The sequence below is a fragment of the Cherax quadricarinatus genome, chromosome 22 (genome assembly GCF_038502225.1).
Source record: "Cherax quadricarinatus isolate ZL_2023a chromosome 22, ASM3850222v1, whole genome shotgun sequence".
Taxonomy (NCBI): Eukaryota; Metazoa; Arthropoda; class Malacostraca; order Decapoda; family Parastacidae; genus Cherax; species Cherax quadricarinatus.
The window spans coordinates 3585496-3597082 of record NC_091313.1 but is presented as its reverse complement, the minus strand read 5'-3'; the positions used below and the strand labels follow the sequence as shown (position 1 = coordinate 3597082).

Genomic DNA, 11587 nt, shown 5'->3' with positions numbered 1-11587 from the left:
CAAAGGTTTGCAACAAGACTAGTCCCAGAGCTAAGAGGTATGTCCTACGAGGAGAGGTTAAGGGAAATCAACCTGACGACACTGGAGGACAGGAGAGATAGGGGGGACATGATAACGACATACAAAATACTGAGGGGAATTGACAAGGTGGACAAAGACAGGATGTTCCAGAGATTGGACACAGTAACAAGGGGACACAGTTGGAAGCTAAAGACACAGATGAATCACAGGGATGTTAGGAAGTATTTCTTCAGCCACAGAGTAGTCAGTAAGTGGAATAGTTTGGGAAGCGATGTAGTGGAGGCAGGATCCATACATAGCTTTAAGCAGAGGTATGATAAAGCTCACGGCTCGGGGAGAGTGACCTAGTAGCGATCAGTGAAGAGGCGGGGCCAGGAGCTCGGACTCGACCCCCGCAACCTCAACTAGGTGAGTACAACTAGGTGAGTACACACACACACACACACGCACACACACACACACACACGAAAATGACATAGCAGCTAAAGGCAAATCTGACCCAAAGCTGTTGTACAGCCACATCAGGAGAAAAACAACAGTCAAGGACCAGGAAATCAGGCTGAGGAAGGAAGGAGGGGGGATCACAAGAAACGACCGAGGAATATGCGAGGAGCTCAACATGAGATTCAAAGTGTTCACAGAGGAGACAGAAGGGACTCAGGAAAGACAGTGAGGTGGGGTACACCATCAAGTGTTGGACACAATACATACAATTGAGGAGGAAGTGAAAAGGCTGCTAAGCGAGCTAGGTACCTCAAAGTTAGTTAGTTTAATATGTTTATTATGCACCCCATACCCATCCTGTGGGCGGTAGTCAAAAGATTACAGAGGTACATAACCTCAAAGGCGATGGGGCCGGACATCTCTCCATGGGTCCTGAGAGAGGGAGCGAAAGCACTGTAAGTGCCACTAACAATAATCTTCAACACCTCTATCGAAACAGAGTAACTACCTGAGGTGTGAAAGACAGCAAATGTAGTCCCAGTTTTTAGCAAAGGAGACAGACACGAAGCTTTAAATTACAGACCAGTGTCACTGACATGTATAGTATGCAAAGTCATGGAGAAGATTATCAGGAGAAGAGGGGTGGAACACTTCGAAAGGAATGAGCTTATCAACGGCAACTAGCACGGTTTCAGGGCAGGAAATCCTGTGTCACAAACCTACTGGAGTTCTATGACAGGGTGGCAGCAGTAAGACTAGAGAGAGAAGGGTGGGTATATAGCATTTTCTTGAACTGTAAGAAGGTTTTTGACACAGTTCCACGCAAGAGATTAGTGCATAAGCTGGAGGACCAGGCAGGTATAACAGGGAAGGCACTGCAGTGGATCAGGGAATACCTGTCAGGAAGACATCAGCGAGTCACGGTTCATGACGAGGTGTCAGAGTGGACGCCTGTGACGAGCGGGGTTCCACAGGAGCCAGTCCAAGGACCGGTGCTGTTTCTGGTATATGTGAAAGACATGACGGAAGAAACAGAATAAAATCTGTCCCTGTTTGCAGATGTGAAGTGATGAGAAGAATTCAGTCGGACGAGGACAAGGCGGAACTGCAAAGGGATCTGGAAAGGCTGCAGGCTTGGTCCAGAAACTGTCTCCTGGAGTTCAGCCCCACCAAGTGCAAAGTCATGAAGATTGGAGAAGGGCAAAGAAGACCACAGACGGAGTACAGTCTAGGGGACCAGATACTACAAACCTCACTCAAGAAAAAGGATCTTGGGGTGAGTATAACTCCGGGCACATCTGAGGCGCACATCAACCAAATATATACTGCAGCAAATGGGCGTCTAGCAACCCAAAGAATAACATTCCGACATCTCAATAAGGAATCATTCAGAACCCTGTACACCGTGTATATCAGGCCTGTACCGGAGTATGGGAGATGTTAAGCGAGTGTGTAGAAACTTTTGACCCAAGTGAGAGGGTAATTGTGGTAAGGAACCTAAATGCTAAAATAGGAGAAACATTTAGAGAGGGTGTGGTAGGTAAGTTTGAGGTGCCAGGTTTAATGATAATGGGGAGCATTTGATTGAACTTTCTATAGAAAGGGGTTTGGTTATAAATAACACATATTTTAAGAAAAAGAGGATAAATAAGTATGCAGGCTATGATATAGGGTGTAATGACAGTAGTTTGTTGGACTACGTATTGGTAGATAAAAGACTGTTGGGTAAACTGCAGGATGTACATGTTTAGAGAGGGGCCACAGATATATCGGATCACTTTTTAGTTGTAGCTACAATGAGAGTAAAAGGTAGATGGGATTCAAGGGAAATGGAAGCAGCAAGTAAGAGAGAGGTGAATGTTTATAAGCTAAAGGAGGAGGCAGTTAGGGTAAGATATAAACAACTATTGGAGGAGAGATGGGCTAGTGAGAGTAAGGCAATGGGGTAGAAGATGTATGGGGTAAGTTTAAGAATATAGTGCTAAAGTGTTCAGCAGAAGTTTATGGTTACAGGAAAGTGGGTGCGGGAGGGAAGAAGAACGATTGGTGGAATGATGTAAAGAGAGTAGTAAGAGAGAAAAAGTTAGCATATGAGAGGTTTTACAAAGTAGAAGTAATGTAAGGAGGGAAGAGTATGTGGAAAGAAAAAGAGAAGTTAAGAGAGTGGTGAAGCAATGTAAAAAGGGAGTCTCTCTCTTCTGGGTACTGTATGAGTCCTTTAACTTAAGTTCGATACTTTCCACTTCCCTGGTCAGCGCTTCCTTCCGTGTATCAGATAATCTAGCATTCTTGAGGAGCTCAGTGAATCTTCGCCGTCTTCTGTAGAGGGAGCGTCTTTCTCTCTCCAGTTTATTTCTTCTCTTCTTATTATTAGGGAAATATGCCTTGAACATACTTCAGCTGCTGTTGAGAATTTGGCCTTACCAGCTAAGATATATAATGAACACTTAGCTGATAAATGACAGCAAATCGTCTACACAGCCGTCCCTGCAGACGAGGTCTAGATGCTGTCGAAACCATCACAACAGTGGGCTGTCAAGAGATACAATTTGTAAGTATAAATTACCCCTAGGGGGTGTTATGTCAGCATATTTCATTCGATGATGGCTGACGAATACTTACTTGTTTGGACTCAAAAGTCCACACCTTACTGCCGATTATAGGTTGATTACAAACTCCTTGTGACTCAAGAATTGCGCAATCCCCCGATCTACAAGAAATTCGTAACATGCCTTGCTCTTTGTAACGTGAGCTATGGTGTTCTCAACACCTTCGACAGATATCGGTGACTTGATAGAAGCTGAAGTGTCCTTGGATGTCCACGTCTTCCATTGTCTAGGAAACGCACACTGGTACACTATGTTCAACAAGATTCGTCTTTATTGTTCACAATGTATCACAAGAGAAGCTGATCACACTTCTCTTAAGTGTTTATTGTGTTGTGTGAGACACTTTATTCACACTAACGCACAGATCAGTGTCCTTTGCTGGTTATCCTGGCGTCAGTGTCTCGTAGTAGAGTCAAAGTTAGTCTGGCGTCGTCACACCGCTCCATGCCGTCACTGCCCTAATACACAAAAAAAAACGCTGACCTAGTACCTTGCATCCTTGTCACCTCCTCGACGAAGCAAAGCAGAATGTTTGTTTCTTGCTGTCTTAAGCAGAAACAACAATGTACACTATTTTTACTATGGTAATAAAGTGGGAGCAGGATTTTCCTTAATTGTCCTGCTAAGTAAGAGATGTACTGTCTCTTATAAAAATACACTTTGCAACACCGCTGCAAGGAGCAGAGGTCATTTGACCACGCATAGCATCTGTGATCAATTACTCACTCTAGCAGTAAACAAGACGCTCGCCCCCTCTGAGTGGCCCCTCAGGGCTGAGAGGGCTGAAGGGGGCTGATACCCCCCTCCTGGAGAAAATTTCTCCACAGCTGCCAGGAAGTTGATCCTTTCAAGGCACTGGTTTGGATCCATGTTATTTAAGATCAAATTTCTGACGATGAACTTCCTAGGATGCAGAGTAACACTCAGAGTTGATTTCTTCAGTGCGTTTTGCTTAATATGTTAAAACAACTTCAAGAGAGAGATTAGGAAATATAACGATAATTATGGATCGCTTCAAATTTCTTTAGTACTGAAGAGAAGAAAGTTTCTAGCCTCCGATGAAAACTTAAAGTAAGTAGCGAAGGATATCTGATTACACATAAACACACTGATCTAGAAACTACAAATGAGTAAAAAATTATAAAAAAAAAAAATTCACTGAAAATACCAACGACAGAATTATTAAAAGTTATGATCAGAAATGTAACTAATGTTGTTATTCCAAATGCTGAAGTACAGGATCATTACAACAGATCACAGAGTCACTTGGAATAATGCAGCAACAATAACTTTCATGGAAAAAAGTCAGAGGTAGCCAAGGAAGCCTGGCTTAAATAAATAATACTACGAGATATTATCCATGGACATGCTGTGATAACTGGAAGCCCAACAGAGAGCTCAGAGAATATTAACAAATCATATGCTGCATATTTTGAGAGATATATGCACAAATTATTTAAACAATAACTACGTCTTTTTATTAAAGGGATCATGTGTTATATTACTAACCATATCCCCAGCACTCCGTCAGGTCAGGACATCCGCGTCCATCAAACATCCGGTCCACCCGCTGTGGGAATCCCTGCCTTTCTTTTTCTTAGCGGTATATAAGGTGTAGCATGGAGCAACAAGTATCAGTCAGTCAGCAGCACTCAGCCAGTAGTCTCCAGCTCACTCCTCGGCTCATCTTATATACTGAGGTAAGAACGACGTTGTCTCTTGTAACCTGTGACACTGATTGATGAACATTTTTCCTACAATACTGAACATCTTCCCTTTCCTAATGTGCGTATATATCAGTGATAAGGTGAAGCAAATTAAAGTAAATTTGAGTGAGTTAAGTACAAATTTTACTTACAGTTACCATGGCAGCCAACGCTCTCGCCCCCTTCATGTACCAGCTGCAGGAAAGTCTCAACAATTTCGACCTGAAGCAGTGGGTGGGTCAGCTGGATATTAAGACAGGTAGTCTCCTAGTGGTGGTGGTGGTTGGCATTCTCTTCCTCATCAACCTCTTCGCCAAACCATTCATTCCCTTCGGCAGGAGTCTCTTGTCCTCCGCCGCCGACGCCTGGGACAGCAGGGACCTGGGTCTTGCTAACACTCTCCGTGGAAGGTGAGACTGAGTCACCCCTCATTGTGTTAATTCATTATTAATGTAATTCACTACGTAATATTTTTTTTTTTTGTATAATATTCACGTTAAATTGTTTTTAGAGTATAAATCCATCTTCAGTAATATGTATAAGAAACTTACTAATAAAAATTCTTTTTATTTAATTCAGTAAATGCAATGTGCTTTTTGTAAGTGAATGATAAGAAGAGCCCAATCTGGACAGTTCATAGTCATAAATAACTTGCAGAATAAACGAGTCTTGCATCATACTCAATAATCATGATCTCTCCCAACAGTCGCTCACTTGAACCTTTGACAAATGTGTTGGACGCCCTGGCGAAGGCGGTGAAGAAGTGGGAGGAACCTGAAGACAGCGTCGTCAGGAACCGAGCACTCTAGTAACTTACTGCAGGTCTTCAGTGTTCTGACCAAAGCCATGACGAGTGAGCCCAGAGGCAACTCTATTAGTGTGATGAACACGGGTCTTGTGGAAGCTTTAAGTATTGGGCGTGATAAAATACAAACTCCATAAGTCGCAGTTCTCAGCATGTGCTGAGTAGTGAAACAGGGCATCCACATTTATAAATATTCATTCAATTCATGTCACCTAATTATTTTATTATTTATTATATGCATCTTAATAAAAATTTCTGAATTTTACCTCTTAATTTTAAAATCTACTCCTAACACAGTAAAGGTATAGGTGATGAATGAGATTATATATATATATATATATATATATATATATATATATATATATATATATATATATATATATATATATATATATATATATATTTTTTTTTTAATTATCACACTGGCCGATTCCCACCAAGGCAGGGTGGCCCGAAAAAGAAAAACTTTCACCATCATTCACTCCATCACTGTCTTGCCAGAAGGGTGCTTTACACTACAGTTTTTAAACTGCAACATTAACACCCCTCCTTCAGAGTGCAGGCACTGTACTTCCCATCTCCAGGACTCAAGTCCGGCCTGCCGGTTTCCCTGAACCCCTTCATAAATGTTACTTTGCTCACACTCCAACAGCACGTCAAGTATTAAAAACCATTAGTCTCCATTCACTCTTATCAAACACGCTCACGCACGCCTGCTGGAAGTCCAAGCCCCCTCGCACACAAAACCTCCTTTACCCCCTCCCTCCAACCTTTCCTAGGCCGACCCCTACCCCGCCTTCCTTCCACTACAGACTGATACACTCTTGAAGTCATTCTGTTTCGCTCCATTCTCTCTACATGTCCGAACCACCTCAACAACCCTTCCTCAGCCCTCTGGACAACAGTTTTGGTAATCCCGCACCTCCTCCTAACTTCCAAACTACGAATTCTCTGCATTATATTCACACCACACATTGCCCTCAGACATGACATCTCCACTGCCTCCAGCCTTCTCCTCGCTGCAACATTCATCACCCATGCTTCACACCCATATAAGAGTGTTGGTAAAACTATACTCTCATACATTCCCCTCTTTGCCTCCAAGGACAAAGTTCTTTGTCTCCACAGACTCCTAAGTGCACCACTCACCCTTTTCCCCTCATCAATTCTATGATTCACCTCATCCTTCATAGACCCATCCGCTGACACGTCCACTCCCAAATATCTGAATACATTCACCTCCTCCATACACTCTCCCTCCAATCTGATATCCAATCTTTCATCACCTAATATTTTTGTTATCCTCATAACCTTACTCTTTCCTGTATTCACTTTTAATTTTCTTCTTTTGCACACCCTACCAAATTCATCCACCAATCTCTGCAACTTCTCTTCAGAATCTCCCAAGAGCACAGTGTCATCAGCAAAGAGCAACTGTGACAACTCCCACTTTATGTGTATTCTTTATCTTTTAACTCCACGCCTCTTGTCAAGACCCTCGCATTTACTTCTCTTACAACCCCATCTATAAATATATTAAACAACCACGGTGACATCACACATCCTTGTCTAAGGCCTACTTTTACTGGGAAATAATTTCCCTCTTTCCTATGTACTCTAACTTGAGCCTCACTATCCTCGTAAAAACTCTTCACTGCTTTCAGTAACCTACCTCCTACACCATACACCTGCAACATCTGCCACATTGCCCCCCTATCCACCCTGTCATACGCCTTTTCCAAATCCATAAATGCCACAAAGACCTCTTTAGCCTTATCTAAATACTGTTCACTTATATGTTTCACTGTAAACACCTGGTCCACACACCCCCTACCTTTCCTAAAGCCTCCTTGTTCATCTGCTATCCTATTCTCAGTCTTACTTTTAATTCTTTCAATAATAACTCTACCATACACTTTACCAGGTATACTCAACAGACTTATCCCCCTATAATTTTTGCACTCTCTTTTGTCCCCTTTGCCTTTATACAAAGGAACTATGCATGCTCTCTGCCAATCCCTAGGTACCTTACCCTCTTCCATACATTTATTAAATAATTGCACCAACCACTCCAAAACTATATCCCCACCTGCTTTTAACATTTCTATCTTTATCCCATCAATCCCGGCTGCCTTACCCCCTTTCATTTTACCTACTGCCTCACGAACTTCCCCCACACTCACAACTGGCTCTTCCTCACTCCTACAAGATGTTATTCCTCCTTGCCCTATACACGAAATCACAGCTTCCCTATCTTCATCAACATTTAACAATTCCTCAAAATATTCCCTCCATCTTCCCAATACCTCTAACTCTCCATTTAATAACTCTCCTCTCCTATTTTTAACTGACAAATCCATTTGTTCTCTAGGCTTCCTTAACTTGTTAATCTCACTCCAAAACTTTTTCTTATTTTCAACAAAATTTGTTGATAACATCTCACCCACTCTCTCATTTGCTCTCTTTTTACATTGCTTCACCACTCTCTTAACCTCTCTCTTTTTCTCCATATACTCTTCCCTCCTTGCATCACTTCTACTTTGTAAAAACTTCTCATATGCTAACTTTTTCTCCCTTACTACTCTCTGTACATCATCATTCCACCAATCGCTCCTCTTCCCTCCCGCACCCACTTTCCTGTAACCACAAACTTCTGCTGAACACTCTAACACTACATTTTTAAACCTACCCCATACCTCTTCGACCCCATTGCCTATGCTCTCATTAGCCCATCTATCCTCCAATAGCTGTTTATATCTTTCCCTAACTGCCTCCTCTTTTAGTTTATAAACCTTCACCTCTCTCTTCCCTGATGCTTCTATTCTCCTTGTATCCCATCTACCTTCTACTCTCAGTGTAGCTACAACTAGAAAGTGATCTGATATATCTGTGGCCCCTCTATAAACATGTACATCCTGAAGTCTACTCAACAGTCTTTTATCTACCAATACATAATCCAACAAACTACTGTCATTTCGCCCTACATCATATCTTGTATACTTATTTATCCTCTTTTTCTTAAAATATGTATTACCTATAACTAAACCCCTTTCTATGCAAATTTCAATCAAAGGGCTCAGATTATCATTTACACCTGGCACCCCAAACTTACCTACCACACCCTCTCTAAAAGTTTCTCCTACTTTAGCATTCAGGTCCCCTACCACAATTACTCTCTCACTTGGTTCAAAGGCTCCTATACATTCACTTAACATCTCCCAAAATCTCTCTCTCTCCTCTGCATTCCTCTCTTCTCCAGGTGCATACACGCTTATTATGACCCACTTCTCGCATCCAACCTTTACTTTAATCCACATAATTCTTGCATTTACACATTCATATTCTCTTTTCTCCTTCCATAACTGATCATTCAACATTACTGCTACCCCTTCCTTTGCTCTAACTCTCTCAGATACTCCAGATTTAATCCCATTTATTTCCCCCCACCTAAACTCCCCTACCCCCTTCAACTTTGTTTCGCTTAGGGCCAGGACATCCAACTTCTTTTCATTCATAACATCAGCAATCATCTGTTTCTTGTCATCTGCACTACATCCACGCACATTCAAGCATCCCAGTTTTATAAAGTTTTTCTTCTTCTCTTTTTTAGTAAATGTCTACAGGAGAAGGGGTTACTAGCCCATTGCTCCCGGCATTTTAGTCGCCTCATACGACACGCATGGCTTACGGAGGAAAGATTCTTTTCCACTTCCCCATGGACAATAGAAGAAATAAAGAAGAACAAGAGCTATGTAGAAAAAGGAGAAAAACCTAGATGTATGTATATATATATATATGCATGTGCATGTCTGTGAAGTGTGACCAAAGTGTAAGTTGGAGTAGCAAGATATCCCTGTTATCTAGCGTGTTTATGAGACAGAAAAAGACACCAGCAATTCTACCATCATGCAAAACAGTTACAGGTTTCTGTTTCACAGTCATCTGGCAGGACGGTAGTACTTCCCTGGGTGGTTGCTGTCTATATATGATTTTAGGTGCACCATCCCAAAAACAGCACCACCGATTTAGAATCAAGCAAAGTGAATAATTCTCAGCTACTCTCAAACAGCCCACGTTTGTAGCCTAATTTTTGAGCCTATCGTCCCCTCTATATATGATAGTAAAGTCAGCAACATTTTTAATAGAGCAATTGAAGCTGCATATGATAATAGTCATTATCATGGAAGAAGTTGGTAAATAGTAGTGGCTAAATATTTAAATTACTTTGTTCTGCATAACAAAGCTTCTCATAACAGGAAGAATATTAAAAAGGTGTATCCCCTAATTCTACGCCATTTCAATGTAAATTCAGTGCATATAGGCTATCTTCGTTATTGTAACCATGAACGAGTGGTATTTAATCAATAACCACTCGTTCGTGGTTACAATACTATATACACTGCTTGTGGAGGCTAGTACACCAAACGGGGAGCAGAATGAAATTAGCTGAGTCACCCACACCATCGTATGTCCTCGGATCGAGGTGCAACACCTAGCTCTGCTGGGTGCGTGATTCTTGTAGGATTGTGTGGTCAAGTGGGTCAGAGCGTTGTGAATTTTCGCTCACCATGAGATGGGCTAAAACAACACGGGTTCGATCCCCCCGGCTAGTCGCAGTGTTTTATTGATTAATACCACTCGTTCGTGGTTACAGTACTATATATGCTGCTTGTGGAGGCTAGTACACCAAACGGGGAGTAGAATGAAATCAGATGAGTCACCCACACCATCGTATGTCCTCGGATCACGGTACAGCACCTAGCTCTGCTGGGTGCGTGATCTTTGTAGGATTGTATGTATGGTCCAGTGGGTTAGAGTGTCTTGAATTTTCGCTCACCATGAGGAGGGCTAAAACAACACGGGTTCTCCCTCGGCTAGTCGCAGTGTTATTGATTACATATCACTCGTTCGTGATGGGAATCGGCCGATGTGTTAATTATATATATATATATATATATTAAATATATATATATATATATATATATATATATATATATATATATATATATATATTTATATATATATATACATACATACATAATAGGAGGGATATTTACAGCCTTTGACCCCCCTAGTCTATACTTCGTTTTCGGCCTTCTTCCTTCTTCCCCAATCTTCTTGATCTTGCATTTACTCTGGTTGAATTCAAGCAACCACCTATCTCACCACTTTTGAACATATGTACAGTGTATGTATGTTTTTTTTTTCAACAAGTTGGCCGTCTCCCACCGAGGCAGGGTGACCCAAAAAAGAAAGAAAATCCCCAAAAAGAAAATGCTTTCATCATCAAACACTTTCACCTCACTCACACATAATCACTGTTTTTGCAGAGGTGCTCAGAATACAACAGTCTAGAAGCATATACGTATAAAGATACACAACATATCCCTCCAAACTGCCAATATCCCAAACCCCTCCTTTAAAGTGCAGGCATTGTACTTCCCATTTCCAGGACTCAAGTCCGACTATATGTATGTATGTATATATAATATATGGAGAGGAAGGCTAGTTGTCAACGTTATTTTAATTTGTCAAGGTTATTTTACACACCACTAAACTAACATTTATGCAGAGCATTTCTGGCAAGCTTAAAATTAACTTAAGACTAAAAGGACAATAAAAAAGTTACAAATATGTATACAAAGACATTCAAGATGAATATAATAAAATTTATTCAATGAATATAACACAAATATAAGGGAGGAGGAAACGGAGTTTGGTACATGACAATAAGAAAAATTAGTTGGATTATCACTAGATTTGGTGATATTACATTTCGTTATATGTATTTTTAGATTATTGTTGTTGTTGTTGTTGTTGTTGTTAGCGCTAAGCCTTTTTTTTTTTAGAAAATGTTGTGCTAAGCTGCTAAGTACACAGGATATATACCCTGAATGGAGTATTTATCTCAGTGTATATATGAAGAATTTAATTTAATTCTTATTTTAGAGGTAGAGTATTGCTGTGTACATGTGGTGAACAGGTTACCGTGCAGTCTTAAG

General features: G+C 41.1%; 1 protein-coding gene across 1 annotated transcript; it reads left to right on the top strand.

Moving 5' to 3' along the window:
* Window positions 1–4652: 4652 nt before the first annotated feature.
* LOC138853096 (uncharacterized) lies at window positions 4653–5815 on the top strand. Its single transcript, XM_070087716.1, has 3 exons — window positions 4653–4774; window positions 4935–5190; window positions 5487–5815. The coding sequence occupies exons 2-3, from the start codon at window positions 4940–4942 to the stop codon at window positions 5587–5589; spliced, it is 354 nt and encodes a 117-aa protein (XP_069943817.1). The 5' UTR covers window positions 4653–4774; window positions 4935–4939; the 3' UTR covers window positions 5590–5815.
* Window positions 5816–11587: the final 5772 nt, after the last annotated feature.